Source organism: Eumetopias jubatus, unplaced genomic scaffold (assembly GCF_037043125.1).
Source record: "Eumetopias jubatus isolate StellerSeaLion01/CBP00866 unplaced genomic scaffold, mEumJub1_p1.0 scaffold_2, whole genome shotgun sequence".
NCBI lineage: Eukaryota > Metazoa > Chordata > Mammalia > Carnivora > Otariidae > Eumetopias > Eumetopias jubatus.
In genome coordinates this window covers 195,447,215-195,466,274 of record NW_028274808.1, presented here as the reverse complement: position 1 = coordinate 195,466,274, position 19,060 = coordinate 195,447,215, and the positions used below count along the sequence as shown (strand labels likewise).

The following is a 19,060-nucleotide window of genomic DNA, read 5'->3' as shown; positions in this document are numbered from 1 at the left end:
TCACCACGTCTCAGCAGACTGTTAACATTTCACAACTATCAGATTGACAAGTTGCTTTCCACACAGGACAGTTGCCATGCATAACCCTCCAGCAGCACTCTGCCTGGGATCCGCTGTGTTAGATGCCACTAGTGGTCAGTCCACCGATCCACACACAGAGGCGGTGGGACTGTATAGCCCCTTGTGGAGGTTGTGTGACCACTTCTGGGGCGGTGGGTCACGAGTGGAAGTTCTGTGTGTTGTTTCCCGCCTGTGCAAGATCCTCTCCTCCTGCTGTCACACCGAGGAAGGGGTCCAAGTGGTTCAGATGGTGCAGCTACAAGATGGGACCCCCTCCATCAGACAGGTCTCCCTGGCACCGTGGGTGCAGTGTCAATGAGAAATAAACACTTGTTCGGTTGACTAGGATTGCAAAATAAATGTTAAATGACACATGTGCAACCATTTTTGTAAAGTACAGGTCTGGAAATAGAACTGCAGGGCATGGATGCGGAATCTGGCACACAATTGGCATTTCCTAAATGTGAGTTAGTGAAACCTCGCCTGGCCTACCCTAGTTTTAGAGATACGTAGATAAATAAAATCCACTTCTTCCTATCAAGGAACTCAGACATGCAAGCTAATATTTAAAACACAGAATGTTTTACCCTGTCTTAGGCAGTTCAGTGTGGTAAACACTAGATACACGTGGGTAATGAACATCTGAAGTGTGGCTGGGGTTCCTGAACTGAATTTCTCATTTAAATTGAAAAACGGAAGCAGTTAAAACCTTGCCACTCAACACAGCTTAAGTGTTTTGGTAAGACTGTATCTCATTATAAATGAAAATTTAGCATTAAAATTTAAACCTTTAAGTTGAAAATACATACCAGGTTTCTAAAGATTTTGTTTTAAACAGTGTATATATATACTTTGTATGTGTGTGTGTTTATATACACAAAATATCTCAAGCAATTTTATGTTTATTGAAAATGTTTTGGTATTTTAGATGATTGGGTCAAATAAAACATTTAACTTCACCTGCTTTTTCCTCGTCTAAATGTGGCTACTAGAGAGTTCAGATTACATATGGGGCCCGCTTTATATTCCTATTGGACAGCACTGCTCTAGACGAAGTGCACATTCCTCGGAATGCTATTTCATCCCATCCTAAGGCATCTGATCCCTGCTAGAACCTTAAGAAGTCAATTCATACTGAGTGTAACCTGTGGCGGCAAAAGGCTCTACATGTTGCAAAGAGCTTTACAGATGCCAGGGAGTTTCCTGCCAAAACACCAGCTTGCACGTTACTTCGCTCATCTTCATGTAAACGTTCATCTTTCTTGAATTGACGTTTTCTTCACAACAAAGTGTGGCTTAGCAACTGCCACTCCCTCGCTTTCTGGCCTGGACATCAGCTTCTTCCCAGGCCCCTACTCTGTTCACACCGCAGCTACCCCTGGTCGTCCACATGCAATTCAACCCCCCCTGAGGCTTCCACTGCCTTACTTGATTTCCATTCCCCCCTAAATAACCAAAGGCGACAACTTATTAGACTAGATCTATGGGATGGAGGATGACAACTCCTCTCAGCTAACAAATGAGAACAGCAAATTGCTGATTTTAAGTCATGTTTTCCTCAGGGTCTGCCAAAACTCAAGTCCATTTCTCCTTTTCCCTTTTTGACCCCTTGGGATGAGATGAGGGAACCAGGCCCCCACCGAATACCCTCGTCCTCTTTCCTCCCGGGTATGCGTGGAGCCAGAGCTGAGGATGTCTGCACAGACGGCGTCACAGTGTAGCGGCTCACGTGGTCCAGCAGGCTCGTCAACCGCTCGGCAACTCTCCCTCCCCAGCCCCCTCCTAGCTGAGAGGCCAGACAGCGAAGGCAGGTGCAGTGGCCACATACCATCTCTGATGAGGCTACAGAACATGGGATGAAAACTGTTACTGCTGCCCAAACCAGCACCTCTTGTGAATTTAAGGCAAAGCAAAACAAAAAAGGAACCTGGTGTCATTTCAGGGTATGCACGGTTAACCAGCAGTGCATCGACTCCAAAATATGCCCTGCTGGAACTCAAGGCACCTGTGCTGTACGGAAGGACGCCATTCCATGTTTCAGAGACGTACCCCGCAAGAGAGGCTATGTAATAAATAGCCCCCCGACACTGAAATAAAAGGGCAGAGAACATTTTACAGTTGCTTTATTTAACAAAATTTACGCCAACTTCTCTATGTACAAACGTGTTTCAAAACCAGAGCAGCAAACACACCGTTAACACAGGACTTACAATAATGCTTAAAACGCGTTATGCAATGTTTTGTTTTCTGCTCAGAGACATTTACAGATTCAAAAATTATTCCAAAGGCCGAGCAATGTTACATCTTTGTTTCCTGGGATGATTTACTTAGTAGGTTGTGAAGAAAGAGGGATGGAGCTCTTGAGGGTTAATATACTGTGTTCAGTTTAGTTTAACAAACAGCATTTGGCCCATGGTAGGGCTCACAAAATGTTTTGGGCAGGGGACAAAAATTTGGGTAAAATATGATGAGACTATGAGTCATTTTTTAAAAAATTTTCACTCTGTCATAGCTATAACAAGATGGTCTCATTTCTGACCCCCAAAAGTAAGAAACTCTTAAGAAGTAAGTTTAAAATTTTATTAGTAAGTACTATTAATAAAAAATTGTGAGTACAGGTCCTTCAAAATCAAGATGGGGTATGTAAGTACTCAACACAATTCTACCCCTACCTTGTCCAATTTTGTTAGAAATGTTTCAGGACACTTACCTACATGTTAACAAGCTATTTCCTAAAGTTCTTCATATAGGGAGGACAGACATGTTTTGCTTTCTCATTTTTTATGAGTTTTCAGGAGCCTTCTCAATGCCTCAAAAAAGTACTGTAGCTCTGGAAATCCCCAAAAAACTTACATAGTCTACTTATAAAATTGAGCTCCATATAAGTTACATAAGCGGACTTTTAGGTAATACTTGAAAAGCGGCTGATGCTGCAAAGTATATTTCATGTGGACACTTACTTAACACTCTGACCTGATTCATGGTCATCTTTCCTGAAAGGTCATGCTCTAGCCTCTCGAGAAAGATGCTACCAAGCAGTGAGGTATAGAAGGAGGAGGAAAAAAAAAATCACAGCCTTCCCTTCTCAGTGTCTTGGGAGCCTTCCATCATGCCGGCAGGATACACATCTACACGCGGCTCACCCTTCAGGGCACTCCCCTCTATGTGGTGAAGTGGTACACAGGATCCATTTCCCAAAAAGCACCAACTAGAAATGCAAAGGGATGAAATACTGCAACGAAATGATCCTCAGGAGTTTCTACTCGTTTGTTCATATAAATCAGATTCATCACTTACTTGTGCTTTCATTTTCTAAAAATGAGATCACACCATTATAAAAATGTGCTTCCAAAATAATTTCTAGAATATAAAATGTCTTATATTTTTCCAGCCCACATAATTTCATTATAAAATAGGAAATCAGAAAATTAGCTACTGCAGTTTTCGTATGGTAAAAAATATTTATATGTGTACACACACGCATATATACACATATAAAAAAACCCAAGTTTTAAATTTCAATAAAAATTAACCAATTAGCCAACTTAATGATTATGTATTCAATTAGACATAAGAAATGTTGATTATCTGTAATGAGAACCAACTACAAAGAATTACAATCCCACCTATCAGAAGATAAGTCTTTCACACGTGTAAAAAAAAATCCGAAAGTTCCAACTAACCAACAAAATGGAAATCTCACTCAAGTCTTTTTCAGGTAATAACGGCCCCCCAGTTTCATTCACTGCACTATTGAATTCCCTAAGGAAGGTGCAGTCTTAAAGTGAGGACAACAGAGCTGGGGCCGCCCTGCGGGTGTGTTCAGCGTGGTGGTCGCTTCCTGGTGGAGTGGGCGAGCAAGGACGAAATCCAGCTTGAGCTCCCTCAGCCAGGCCACCGACCTGCCCAAGGGGTGGTGGAGGTGCAGAGGGAGTGTTTCCTAATGCACACAAAGGTGCTGTGTGGACCAGCCGTGGTCCTGGCATCTGCTGGTGGAGAGGGAAGCAGGTGTTCTCGAGAGTTACTACCTAGGAAAGGTGAGCGAGAAGGAGAACAAGACTGTGGAGAAGATACATTAGAAGCAGACTGTGACTACCGGTGAAAACTGGGAATAGTGTTTCTATAACCTCCACAAAGACGGTGGGATGTTTTTCTATTTTGTGGATTCCTGCCTGTTTTTTTGTATTTTCATGAGGGAAAGCCTTAGGGGGCCTCAAAGGCACAAAAGGAAGGGGACAGGAGGTGAGCAGGGGAGCGTGTCACTCCGCAGGAGAGCTGGTTCAGGTAACGGCCGGAGGGACAGCAGGCTATGGGCTGGGGGGCAGTGTCCAAAATCCTAAGCGGTGGAGAGAGAGAGAGCTCAGCCTCCGCCCCCAGTCTGTGCCTGAGTTCTCAAGTGAAAACTAATGGTTACATTAAAGTCGTAAGTCTCTTCACAATCCTACCTTGAACTGTCTTCCCCAGTTTTATCTATGCTGTAAGAAGCCTGTTCATTCACATTTTAAATTGGTTACTTTATGTTTGTGAGGGTGGTACGGGCAAACAGGAGCCTTACTTTTAGATATTTTCCCTCTGTGACCATGCCTCCGTTTTTGTTTTTTTTTTTTAAAGGCACATTTCCTCCCCAACTGTCATAAATCAGGACATTCAAATAGAAAGCAAAGGTTTAAAAATGTTTCTTTCCTCCCCTAACATCTACTGCTCAGGCAAACCCTTGGAATCATTCTTTAAAGTGGCCAACAAAACCACAATGCTCTGTGCTAAAGACAACAATTCTGAGTACTGCCGAGTGGGTGAGGAATTTCAAAGAATAGCCACTTTTCTATAACCAAATTTAAGATAACAAAGTAGAAAGTATAATTTCCATTATGTACCAAATATGCAGCACATGAGTTAATGCAGAAAAAAACGGATGTGCACACCAAGATAGGGTTTAATTCCTCAGTAGCATTTTGTATGCAATGTGTAAAACACTCTAAACTTGCCCCTCTGAATAGATCACAGAAAATTTGTACCTACTCAGAAAGAAGGGGTGCTAAACAAAGAACAGTCTCAGATCCCATTGGAAATCTGGAAGTTTCACTTCTCTCCAGAAAAATGCGTGTATAGATTTGTGCATACTATTTCAGGGGCTTCCAATACCTTCCAAGGTCCAGTCTCTTATCTCAGGTTAAGACTCCTGGCTCTCAACATTCCTACAAGGTTTCTGAAGAATGAGCGGTCCTCCCATTCCTACGATCTGTATTTCTCCTACTGAGTCAGGGGGCGGGGGACAAACAAACTAGAATAAACTAAAAGTAAGAAAAACAATTTGCTTCAAAGACCGTTTTTTACTTATTTGCCCTTGGAAGAAAGAACATCCCAATCTCTGGTTGCCTCTATCAAATGCCGTTGGCCATGACTCATCCACTCCTCCTGGTCTTCATACAGCCGCCCACAAAACCAGCACTTAAATAGACACTGTGATGAGTCATCAGGCAAGGAATCCACCACCTGGTAGTTGTTTTTATGCACTTTCTTAAGTTTCATTTTCAACATCATCTGCCTTTTTATCTGATTGGCCTCCTCCACGTTGCGGTAGGTCAGGCGAACGTGATGCCGTCTGATGCCTAACTGGCACCTAGTCCTCTCTGATAAGACGACTTTGAGGACATTGCCTTTGTACTTGTTGATTACCTTCATCACATTGGAGACTTCTGGAGAGTCAACATCAGGATGGTTTAACACAATGACGGGCTGGTTCCGACGGGGGCACTTAATCAACTGGTCTGGTTTAGCGGCGATCAGTCGAAGCTGTCTTGCAACCTGAAAAATTGAAGGATCCTTGAGATAGTGGCTGGGATCGGCCTGGATTTTGCTTTTCTTCTTGGATGAGTTCACTTGTTTGGTTTTATTTTTACTTATGGGAAGACTTCTGGAAAGCAGTTTGCCTTGCTTACTCAGTTCACTGCTTCCTTGTTGCCCGTGCCAGGGGCTAGTTTTTTTAGGCATGGTGCCACAAATAGCACTCTCTTTTCTTGGTTTTGGCCGAAGAGGTATATCAAGATTTTGGGACATGTTTATTGGCCCGCTTTCACTTGTCAAAGACTGTAAGTCTGAGTCTGTCTGTCTCACTGGGCAGAACGGAATGGGTTTTATTAACTGGCTCTCACTGCAAGGTATGCTGACGGGTGCTTCGCACGTTGCCTCTATAATGTGGGCGTCTTCCGAAGAATTAAGAACCCTCAACACAGCTCCTTTGGGGATCAACACTGGAGTAGCAACATGGGCGTTCCTGGTTACTCTGCTTTCAGTTTTCCCACTGCTGCCTTCTATAAACTGTGGATAGATTTGCTGTTGGGTGAGCGGCCCATTAAGACCACCATCATCCTGAGGTTTTGGGAGCGTGCCTGTGGAATAGCCAGGGCCAGTAAATGACACGTTAATTTCGTGAATACCTTCAGGAGCAGCTTTCGAAGTTCCCTTTGATGCCTGCCCTACAGAACGGCGATGTGCGTTATTTGCAGACAAAGATGACGGCTTGCCACAGGATTCGATTAACTGAGCTATCTTTCTGCGCAAGAGTTCAATTGACTTTATCTTGGACGTTGAGCTATTCCACTTAACACCCTCAGGGACGTTTTCAGACCCAGAGCTCAGAGAAAATACTGATGAGATGACTGGACCATCGAAAGAGTCCTTAGTCCTTTCAGGATTCTTTAATTCCAAAGGCTCCTCCCTGGGTGGCTGAGACCTGATTCTATCTTCTGCTGATATATTTATGTGCAAGTACTCGCTTTTAGGCTGAGAGGAAATCTGGCCTGTATTTGAAACTGCCTTGGGTTCCTCCATCTGCTTGTCTTTTGACTTCCTATGAGAGGGAACCATTTTTACAGGAATACTGATCTCCTTTCTGGATTCCAAGCTATTGGGACTTAGAGGCAACAAGCGCTTTTCTCCAGAGAAGGACATGGTTGCAGGTGACACAGCCCGGGGAAGTAACTGCTGCAAGTCGCCATGCGGGTTCCTTCCATCTTCAGCCAAAGAAACAGCAGCTTTATAAGGGAAAGGGTTGGACGCAGTGCCGAGACTGTGGAAAACACTGTTTTTTGCTACAGATGCCGGAGGATGACCTTTCAAGGAGAGAGAAGGAAGAGCCGGTCTATGTGGATACATACTACTTTTTTTCTGGAAATCCTCAACTGTGTCCAGGTTGAGGAGGGATTCTCCACGGTTGTGCGCACTAGAATTTGACATGAAAAAATCATAAGACCTGACCCACTTCACATTTTTAAGTTGTTTCTGAACTGACGACTGAAGATTATCAAGGCCTGTCAGTTTCCCAACATGCCCTTCCATCGCCAGGGACTTCGTTTGGCTTGCAGAAACCATTTTTCCTGGTCCGGCCGAACCCTTCTCTTTAGTCATATGCTCAGAATCACCCCCTTCACCCCGAGCAGCTTCAGGGCGGTTACTTTCTTCCAGAGGAAACAGTTTCAGGACAAGCTGCTGGGTCCCGTTGACGACCTTCACATCCATCAACTGGGCCAAGCAGTTGGCAGGGACGACGAGTTCTGCTGGTGCCACCACTGTTAACGGCATTCCCGGCTGCACCGGCTCTTTTGCCGGGGACAACACTTCTACCTCCACGCTTTGGTTCTCAAACACACTGCCCTCGTTGGGCTCCGAAAGGGTCACTTTATTCGGAATACACACTACATCTTTTTGGTATTCCTTTGATTCAGGCAACAACATAATATTGTGCATTTTGTCTTTATTTGTATGGAGGGAGAACCTTGAGAGTTGATCGGACAACTTATTTGGAAATGCAGTCCTTGGATTGGGAGGTTTTAAGAGCTCTGTGTTTTGTTTCGATGTGTTGGTTCTTCTTGGCTCCAGCTTGGCAACAGTTTTGGGCGGCCGCCTTCCCCCGACCCTCTCGTGTACTCTCCGCCTGTGTTTGACAATGTAGTCATTCCTAATAGCACCATAGTCACAGTACTCACATTGGTATGGGAATATGCCTGTGTGTTTCACCAGATGCCTCTGGAACTCCCCTTTTGTGTAGGAAATGTAGCTGCAGTGAGAACAGATGAATTTAATCTCTTCATGTTGAAGAGTGTGCTTTTTGTACTGCAGAGGGTCCTTTGTGGAAAACCGACATTTGTCACAATAGTATTTGCCTGGCTTAAAGTTCCTTACCTTAAATTTATTAACGGAACCAGCGATGGCTTCGGCTTTATTTCCTATAGGAGTAGCACTGGGATTACTGTTCACAAAATGAAAATGGGGAGTAGCCACACCGAGGTTGCATTTGAAGCAAACATATTTGTCTTCCTTCTGGCTTGGCCCAGTACCCTTTTTCAAATCTTGAAGCGGGATTTTGTGAACACTTTTGCACTTCGCACACGTAGCAATGGTCATCATGGCAGCCTCGGCCTCTGAGCCTTGACACAAAAGAGCTTGCGCTTCTTGTCTATCTGGTCGAATCACTCTATTAGCATTCGGTTGTTTGGGTGACATGGTCAAGGAATTATGTCCGTTATTCCCTTGGGTGGTATATAACTGCTGTCCAATATCCTTCATCTTCTTTATTTGCATTTCTAAAAAGAGAAAGCCAGAAAATCCAGCAAGACTTCACAAGATAAAATCCTTAGGGGCCATCCTTCATTTAACTTCATAATTGGCGGAGAACCAGTGACTTCCTGGGGGGCATAGTCAGTTATCCTTGTTTATAAACCACCACAGTAGGTGGACGATCCCAAAATAGGATCGTTCCCAATTCTCTGATATCCCGGGCAACACTAAAGGGGGAAAAAAAAAGACATCATAAAGCATGGTTAATATGTGAACCTAAGGTTTAATCTATTTCCAAACTTCTATATTTCAATGACCTTTGAATTTTATGTGAAATCTTGACATATTTTCTTAAACACAAATTGCCAGTAAAATATAATACAACAGAAATGGCAAATAAGAAGCCTAAATAGAAGACATTTTTAAATTAAGCACCCTAAAACTCATCACTTTAGACCAACCATAAACCAGCTGTCATTCAGAACAGCCCTTGATACGTGAGAGTTATTTTTAGGTGTCACAGAGAGCATCCCAGCAACTTCACAGGTATAATTTCATATTAGCCTAAATAAAACTTCATACAGGAGGATGCTATTTCAGTTTTTAAACACACAAATTATCAAGTGGTAGAGAGGGCCAGGGCTTTGGCTCAGGTGTCCATTTGTTTCTACATGATAGCTAATTAGCAGCTTGGATTCCCAGCTCTCACTCACTCCATCTGCTTTCACAAATATAAGAGGTCAATAATACACTGGCAATATTAGGTAGACAAATACTGATTCCTTCAACATCTTACTGAGCGTCTATTATGTGTCAGGCACTGAGTGCTGCAGGGCAGTGAGCAAACCCCAGTATCAGTCTGTACACTCAGGAGGGTGTAGTGAGGGGCAACAGGCAATATATTTATTTCTTGGGTGGTGATAAGTAATTGATAAAAATATACCATAAAGCCTGGCCAGGGGGACAAGGAGTAAGTATGTGATGAGGCTGCACGGCTGGCACGTGGAGGCGTGGAGTCAGGCAGGCCTCCCATGAAGCTGACGTCTGAGCAGAGACCTGGGCCAGCCAGGGAGCAGGTACTGCGGCTGTCAGGGAGAAGGGAGTTTCAAGCAGAGGAAGGCAAAGGTCTGTGGGATGTGGGCCTGCAGCACCTGAGGAATGGCAAGGAGGGGACTGATGAAGGACAGGAGGGAGAGGAAGGAGAGGGCGATATGGTCAGAGGCAGTGGGGGTGCTGGTCAAGGAAGGTTCTAGCACAGAGTCGTAAGGATGTGGCTTTTCCTGTACCTGAGGCGGAGACGGGGGCAGTGACGAGGCCTGAGGTGATTTACATCCTGACAGAGCCCCCGGCTGCCGCAGAGACAAGCGTCTGTGAGTGTGAATGGCAGCGCGGGGGGCTGAGGTGAGAGGCGGTGGCAGAGGCGCAAATGTCCCTACAGCAAGTGCCACAATATGGGTGACGCTGATGACACCTTCTATAAAAAGTTACCTTTTTTTTTTTTTAAATAGTTACTTTTAAGTACACACTCTTTTCTCCAGAACATACAAGAACTAGGAGCCAAACAAAATTCTAGTTGGGGATCTGCTAAAACAGGTTTATTTTATGATCTTCTAAAAACCAATGAAGCCTTCTGAGCCTCAGTGTTTTCATCTGGCAATCAGAATGAAGGACACTTGTCCAACCTCTCCCACAGCGCTGCCACGATGACTAAAATACTCAAGAGTGTAAGAGAGCACTTCTGAAGTTTTACGGTGCTTCTAAGCGTCAAGGGGCAGACAGAGGTACCCAGTGAGTGTCTGTTCGATGATGAGCAGCAACGTGAGGGGGAATTGGCAGCTTCGTTCTGGCACACTGCTCACGGGCCAAGAGCCATGCAAAGTCAGTCTGAACGTAGGGTCAAGAGAATTATTGCATATTCAAGTCCAGCATAAAACCTGCCCTTTACAAGCATTTTTTGAAAGGACCATAAGAACAAACCATGTTTAACAACAGGCTTTGTTTTCTTTGGCAGTGTTGTCTTTCCCTGTTTCGCTTTTGCAAAAGACAGCTGCCTCCTCTCAAAAGCAGCTGAACCCTGGTGGCATCTAGGACTCAATCAGACTCGCAGCAAGTGGGCAGAGGCCCTTGGGGTCACAAGGTGCTCCCTCTGCCTTTAGTGTTCAAACACATACCTGTGCAAGGGGACTGTGAAAAGGGCAGGACATGTAAGCTGGTAAGCACGGGTAAAGACAAGGACTTCCATTTCCCACTGCACTCCTTGTATACACAACAGGTGGAAGTTTCAGGAGTCACTAGTAGCTCACATGCATTTCATTTTCCAGAGTTGTAAACTGGATTTAGTGAAGGGAGACCCGAGACACTACTAGTACCAGAACTTCTAGAAGCAGAACTTCTGCTATTACTCAGGTAATCTCAAGCGAGATTAGCTTGGATTCCCAGCTCTCATTCATTCACTCCATCTGCTTTCACAAATGTAAGAAGTCAATAATACACTGGCAATACTAGGTGGACAAATACCGATTCCTTCAACATCTTATTGAGCGTCTATTATGTGTCAGACACTGAGTGCTGCAGGGCACTGAGCGAACCCCAGTATCAGTCTGTACACTCAGGAGGCTGTAGAGAGGGGAAACTATTACCTAAGCTATTACTCAGGTAATCTCAAGCAGATGAGAATGGGTCTACAAACATCCTCATCCCCCTTGATAGACCCTGCACACCATTATAAACCTGCACACCTCTTCTCTCATTTAGTCCTCGGTTCTCAATTCCAAAGATCTGCGTACCAGTTGATACCACATCTGCTATCTACCAGCCCTGTAATCCTGCTAACTACAGAGAGGGAGGGGGCAAAAAGACAGGAGGAAGAAGGGAGGGAAGAGAGGGGAGGAAAGAAGAAAGTAACTCACTTGCCTGGCACAATGTGCTTACCAACTGCTTCAACATTTTACATGTTAATCCTAAGAAATTCTCAAGAATCTTGTGATGAGATTCCTCCATTTGAAGACTCACCCAAACCAGGATTCCAACTGTGCATTTTTAGTTTTCCAGCACCTTTCCCAGCCTCCAGGATTCTTCAAAATTTATAGAAAGCAGTTTTGCCATTTTCTTTCCAAGTCCTCTTAAAACTTGGAGGTGTCATTCCTCCTAAAACTGAAAACTTGAAATCCCAGATAGACTGGACGGTAAGATCACATACTTGGCAAGAAGTGGAGAGCATCCTGATGGAGGAATGTCCCCAGAGAATGAACCAAGCCAGCTACAGCGGTGAAGGAGTGCAGTCTGCTCAGAGGTGTTTCCATAAAACTATCTCGCCAGTTATTCTGAATTAAGATTCCTTAGGAGCAAGTGCCGGTAGGAAGTGCGAGGCTGTGATTAGCACATATGTTTAATGGGAGGCAAGACATCTAGGCCACGTTTGAATTACGGTCACCTGTTTCCAACTGTCTTCCTGGCTTCTAAACCATTCTCAAGATAATGCAGTGCTTCTACACCAGCACTTCCTCAGTCCAGGTGACAAGGATGTCAGGTTTCTTCAAAACAAGTAATGATCTCTTTGGCCTTTGTAACGTGTGTGGCTAATTGTGGGGGGCGGAGGGGAAAGACCTGAGCAGGCCCCATGACAGGAGTGAATGGACGTGGTGAATGGCAGGGAAAAACTAAGGTCCTCTGCTGCTGGTGCTGCATGTGAGCCCATCTGAGGCCGTTGCACCTGAGTGACCGGCTCGAGAGCCCACTCCCTGCGTGCAACTCGCTGTCTGGCTCACATAAGGTCCAACCACCTGGGAAGCTGGGTCGTCTTGGCAAACCGCTGCCCAGGGGTCTGATAACTAACCTAGGCTTATGTGAGGTGATAAAAGGTGGTGCGTGCCTGACACTAGAAGGGCACTCAGTAAACTGCTGTTAACATCAGTTTCGGTGTTGACCTACCTTTCAAATGCATGTCTCTATTCCAAAACCTCTGCATTTGACCTCCTAGGACTAGAAACTTACTTTTTTAAAAAAGATAACTTAGGAGGGTTCTCAAAAGCACAGAAAATACTTAGTATTATGAACCCTGGACACAAGAAATCAAGTGTCCAATGAATATTGTCTGTTTTTTTCACAGCATGCAATGAGCTTTTTAATGCAGAATTATCTACAGGATCTGCCAAAGATGACTGACACACCCCGAAAAGTGCATGGTGTGTCACAAATGTGCTTCCTGAGTCTTGTCTCTTCCTCGGGAAAGGCCGTACAGCATGCCCTGCTGCTGGCTTTTCCTTTTGACTTTGAGCTCACTTGCCCTGGTTTCTTATATTTATTATGTGGACAGATGGAGAAAAAGATTAAGTTTGTCAGACACCAGGTCAGTGACACTGGGGCCTATAAAAACCATGAGGGTTGTAGAAGTTCTTATTAAGATGGAAGCAATGGATTTCTAAGTACTGAAAATGTCAAATGCTCAATAAGATTAGAAGAGAAATAAGTAGTAACACGATTTAAAGCTACAGACTCTGGAATCATTTTACAGGGGTTGAAATCCCAGTGCCATACCTTTCTAGGTGTGTGACCTGGGGCCAACTGTCTGCATCCTCATTGGTAAAACATGCAGTTAACAGTACCTATGTCACAGGCATGTCATGAAAATTACGTGATAATATGACGTATAGTGCTTAGGTAAGCTACACATCATAAACTATTAAAAAAAGAAAATAGAGAAAGAAATCATGCCAATCACATGAATAGTCAAAGGGGCTAAAATACATGCTTCTTCACTGCCTAGCACTTGCTCTTTCCAGAATATACACTGAATCTCACGTCATGATTTCAATTGTAGTTACTGGGTTGTATAGTCTAAAACACAGTTTACCTCTGGGGTCAAGACCATCACCTAACCTCAGCGGCAAAGTGACTAACATGAAAAGATACTTGAACCACATACAGAGTATCCCCTACAACTTAGGTTTATGTAGGAGCTAGTCCTGAACTCCTTGCTCCTCTCCAAGCCCAGCTGAACTGTGAAATATCCCTATAAGTGAATGAACATTTACAAGCTGGATGTTAATGTGAGAAGCGGCTAGCCAATTGCATCACATATGCTCTACGTGCATCATCACCTAGTTTTTGTTCGTGAGAGATGCCCACCAAGTCAGTAGTAGTTGACTGACTGCATTATCATTTTTGGATGGAGAAGCAGATTCAGGGTGCTCTCTCCAGAAATCCTTCCATGTGGCTTCTGCCATATCCACTGCCAGGATGGGGGGGATGCAGCTGCAGTACCCATGAAGAGCAAAGGGAATGGAGTTGGAAGGTATGCAGTTCAAACTCTGATTCTGTCCCTATTTGTTGGATCCTTAGGCAAGTGATTCCCTCTGCTCATTGTCAGGCAAGGAAACAGGCTTTAGGATTGTCAAACTTAAAAGGTAATTAGGAGAGCCAAAGAAGAGAACATATGCAAAGCTCTCAGCCCATGGCACAGGTGCTCAAAGATTTTCTTCTGTTCCTTTTGTCTAGTTATAGCAAACACCGGTCCAAGAAATGTTTCCCAGCAAGCAAAATTTTAAAGCATTCTACCTCAAAGTGCCCAGCAGCATGTAGACAAGTAATACCTGATTGGGGGGGAAAAAAAAAGGTAACATTAGGCCTGTAAAGTGTTATCACTGCCCAGGTAAAATGGTATTTAGGAAGAAGCTGGTAGCTCACTCAGCGAGAACTCTTTCAGATCATTACAAAGAATCAGAACTGAACTGAATGGGTACATAGTTCTGTAAGAAGAAAAACACCAACTAAGTATTATTTTCTTTTTGCCAAACGACCTTGCACTTCGAAATAACCAAAGTGCAAATTGGTGGCCCCTGAATGACAAAAAATACTTCCAAATATTGCTGACAAATGTACCGCTTTTGGGATTCTAGATTTCCTTCTGAAACCAAATGTAACACTTGGGCCACAGAATGGGGCAAGAAGGCTGGACAAGAAAGCCTCTGTTCTGATTCCTTTGCTTTCTAGGGGAAAAGTATAAGAGTGGAAAAGACAATGACCTTGGGAGATCAAGAACAAGGTTTAAAACCTAGGTTTTGTACACAATAGCTGTGTAATTCTGGATCTGTTAACCTCCCCTGAGCCTGAGTTTTCTCACTTGTAGAGTGGAATGATAATGCCTAATTTACATGCTGATGTGAGGAAGAGGTATATGCAGACAGCAGGTAACCTTATGCTTGGCAAACAGTACATGTTCTGTTAAGAAATAAGTCAACCTGTTTTTGTAAGACTCCTTTGAATGTAGAAGAATCCGGAGACACTCCTGAGCAGCAGAAACTCAGCTTAACAAATCAGCCAGATGAGATAAAGGACTCGCAGCAGGAGGTCCTCAGGGGGCTGGAGGCCAGAATCTCCTCCACAGCCCCATCTACAAAGGAGTTATTTGGAGACAGACATGACACTGTGAAGCTCTTTAACTGAGACTATATCAGAAAACAAAGTAAGTTATCACATAGGGGAAATTATACTCTTGTTAGCATTAAAAAAAATACAAGGTAAAAAACAAAGGAGTATTACAAGCAACATTACAAAACTGTGTGTTACTGAACACACACCTAGGGTAAAGGACACATATATTTTTGTATTTCCTCCCCACCTTGTTTTGGCTTAAAGAAAAACCAAATTTTGCAGATGAAATGGATTAAGGGTTTAATAAAAAGTATAATCAAACACAGAAAAAATATCCCCCACTACGCCAGTGATTATTAACCTTGGCTGCATTAGGGTGACCAACTTGTCATAATACGCCCAGGATGTTAAACTTAGTTTTGAAGGAGGTCACTGGGATGGTCACCTTACTGCACACTAAGATTTCTTGGAGAGCTTTAAAAATAATGATGCCTGGGCCCCACTGTGTGTGGGGGTGGCTTTAGGAGTTTTAAAAGCTTTCCAGGTAAATCTAATGTACTGCCAAGGTTAAGAACCACTACCTGACATTACAGGTGCAGAGGAGTGTGTGGGAATGCCAAGAATACTATGAGCATTGTTGTGCCATCTTTTACATACCCACCCAGGCAAGGGTGCTGGAGACGGGGGCAAGGCCACTGCCTTGGAGGGTAGTGGGATAACTGGGCAAGCGGACTCTGGGTCCAACCCTTGCTTAGCCATTTGACCTTGGAAATGTCATCACTGATACTCTCTGTAACGTGTATAAGGACAGTAACACTTTATAGATTCTTGGAAACGTAAATGTTCCTGGGACGGTGCCCGGCAGTGTGCGAGTACAATGAACATAAACCAGGACTGTTTTAGCCCCACCACCTGCCACAGGCAGTCTTTCAGGAGTGTAATGGGAGATGGAGAGCAGTCATAAATGGGTGGTTTTAGTGAAGCAGTAAATGCCGTACCAGTGACCTGATCAGGATGCTCTCCGTGGCTGGCTGGGTTTGGCAATCCTGGACCATCTTGACTGAAGTCAGGTGGACGGGGTGCTGGGTGGCTGCAGAGGCACATTCATACATTACCTCAATAGTCCTCAAAGTACACCTTCAATTATCTGCTGCTTCTAAGATGACAGAGCTGGAGAGGCTGTGTGTCTTTTCCCAGGTCATGGAATTGGTCAGCTGGCGTCTAACCTAAATTCTTTTGCTTTCTGCTAGCAGGCTGTGTGAGACTGTGAACTGAAGTCACAGCATCTACTGTCACTCAAGTATGGTTCTTACTTCCTGCCCGGTGCTGTCAAGCTGCAGATGAGTCAAAAGCGTGGCAAGTTCCAGGGCTCTTCTTTATTTTGGGCCTTGTCTTCTCAGGCACCAAGCCCCATCTGGCCTCACACCTGCAGGCCCAGGCATAGGCTTCTACATCCAGGACCTTGCGAGGCTGCCAGGTACTACACAAAATGCCCTGCAGCAGAAGCCAGGCACTTGGTTTTAAGTCCTGGGTCTGGGAAGCCTAGGTTGCCCCCGGGGAATTTTCTTCTAGAAAATAAGGAGAATGAGCCCCCAAGATACTTGTCAAGCAAGGATGTGTGGCCAGGGAACACAGGAACTTAAAATAAAAAAGAAAAGATTTCCTAGGACTCAGGTGACCTAATACATCAGATTGCCCTTTTCCTGAGATGGGCTGGGGCACGCGGTTTACAATTCTTCCCAGGTGATTCTGCTGCCTCGCCACCCCCACTCCATGATGAGAACATCTGGATTACATAGTCTCTGGACCCTTCATTCCAAGGATGGATTCTGGAAATTGCAATTGGCTGGGTTGGCATGTGTGAACAAAGAAAATGCAGTCTACCCCAGGCAGCTTGAGAACAATCCAGGACTGGGAAGTCTCACTGTGAGGACCTTGTTTATCAGTCAACAGGATAGGACATGGCACAGGGGGCACTCAGTACAAATTGGTTGAAGGAATGAATAAATGAGTGAATGAATGCAATGTCCCAGCCTTCATGGCAACAACCATAAGAATATTCTTTGTTCTTCCTCTTGCCCAAAAAACTGACCCGGATCCCCTTACTTAAAGACAAATACACCAGGGGAGATCACGGCATTCTTTTTTCTTTACATTGGTATCAATTAATTTTTAAAAAATCGGCAGAGTTTGACATAGTATCAGGGAGGAGGCTCAATAAAATAATGCCCTCCTTTGTCTGTTTTCCAAAATGCATTTGTAATGAATGTTATCAGCATAACAAAACCGGACACATACAAAAGGCTTATTTTTCAAGGCTATGTTACATCTAGGATAAAAAATAATTTTAAAGAGTGCGTCCTAGGTGAAAGAGAACATTGATATCAAACAATTAAAACAGCCTACCATTCTCCTTGCATTCTGAAGAGACTTTATGATACTGGTTTCTAAACACCTATTTGCTGGGCTTCGAGAACCCTCCACCAGTATCTCCTGCTGTGTACATACATCACTAGCTGGGCTGAACTTTGCATCCGTGACTCAGAGAAAGGGTAAGACATACATTCCTATTCTCCCTCCTTTCCTCTAGGAAAGCACTGCAAGCTCCTGGAGACCACGGCTGTCTTACTCTTGGTGGCTTCAATTCTAAACTTAGGTATTAATCCTCAAAGGCTGTAACACAACATTACAATTTAGCTGTGTACACTTTCAAAAACAGGACAAAGTGCTATTTCACTTTTTAACTTGTTTAATGTTAGGCTAATTATTCATTATCCTAGTTTTTAAAGTCAGCGTTATTTTAATGCGGTACATTTACACAGAGGGACTTAAGTGTTCTCTTTCTTTCTCTCCTTTGGTTTCCCTTTCCGGTGAAGAAATACTCACTTTTTTGCACCCTGCCTGAAACTGCCCAACAACCCCAGATCGCAAGACAGAAAGGGCAGCTGGGATGGGGAGCTCCCACAAAGGCTGCGATCAGCATCGGAGCAAGTCAAACCTTCACCATCCACCCTCCCCTGACTCCCCTCTCCCACAAAAGATGCACAGGTCCTCCGTGGACAAGCCCTTCCCGGGGCAAACGCCGCGAAACTCCCAAGGAAAGACAATGCCAGTCCGGTTTTCAAGTTTATTGTTGGCACTCTCACACCAATGGTACACGGTATCCAAGGCGAGTCCACATCTAACAACGTGGTGCTAGGACGGGAGGCGCGGGCGCAGGGGCTTAGTGCGTGGTCCGCCGGGGCCGGCCCGGCCGTGGCGGGGCCGCCGGGTCTCCTCTAACCACTGAGAGTCACACCACGTCAACGCTTACCTCCGAGGCCCGCAGGAGGCTTTAAAAATGGCCTCCTGACGACACTTCCTGCTCGGAGCCGACCGGTAGAAATCCTCGCAAGAGATGCATCATTTAAAACGCTGGGGGCGGGCGGAGGAGGCCGGCTCCGCGGCTCCACACCGGCGGCCCCGCAGCCCGCACGCCGCCGCCGCAGGTCGCGACCGGCGCGCGGGGGACGAGCCTGCGGGGTCGCGGCGGCACAAAGGGCCCGCACCCCGGCGCCGCCCCGGCGCGGGGGTCTGGGCAGCCCCCGGCCCGAAGCCCCCGCCCCGCCCCCGGCCCCGCCTCGGGGCCTTCGCCGCACGACGCCGGCCGCTCGGCCGGCCGCGCGGCACGCGGGGCCGCGGCCCGCACGGCCCGGCCCCGGACTGCCCACCCCGTCCCGCCCAGGCGCGGCCTCGTCAGGCCCCCCGCAGCCCCGCGCGGTCCCCGCAGCTCCCTCGGCGTCCCGGCCCGCCTCTCCCGCGCGCGAACCCGGGGCCCTCGCCCTCCGGCTCAGCCACTCACCCGGCCGGCGGATCCCGGCTCCGGGGAAGGGGCGTCTACACCGCCGGCCGCAGGCCACCGCCTCCGCCGCCGCCGCCGCGCCCGCTGTAGGTCCCTACTCGGGGGGGCGGAGTCGGGCCGGCGCCGCGCGTGCGCAGTGTGGCGCGGAGGCTCGGCTGCGGCGCGGCCGGCGCCGGTAGTCCGCAAGGCTGCGCCTGCTCCCGCCGGCTTTCCGCGCCCCCGGGAGCCCGA

General features: G+C 45.9%; 1 protein-coding gene across 1 annotated transcript; it reads right to left on the bottom strand.

The window, feature by feature from the left end:
* Window positions 1–2,166: 2,166 nt before the first annotated feature.
* Window positions 2,167–18,919, bottom strand: ZNF518B (zinc finger protein 518B). Its single transcript, XM_028088982.2, has 2 exons — window positions 18,830–18,919; window positions 2,167–8,843 (listed from the first exon to the last, which is right to left on the bottom strand). The coding sequence occupies exon 2, from the start codon at window positions 8,638–8,640 to the stop codon at window positions 5,395–5,397; it is 3,246 nt and encodes a 1,081-aa protein (XP_027944783.1). The 5' UTR covers window positions 8,641–8,843; window positions 18,830–18,919; the 3' UTR covers window positions 2,167–5,394.
* Window positions 18,920–19,060: the final 141 nt, after the last annotated feature.

What these genes read in the sequence shown, in the direction of transcription:
- ZNF518B (XM_028088982.2), bottom strand. Translation starts at nt 8,640, where the DNA reads ATGCAAATAAAGAAGATGAAGGATATTGGACAGCAGTTATATACCACC.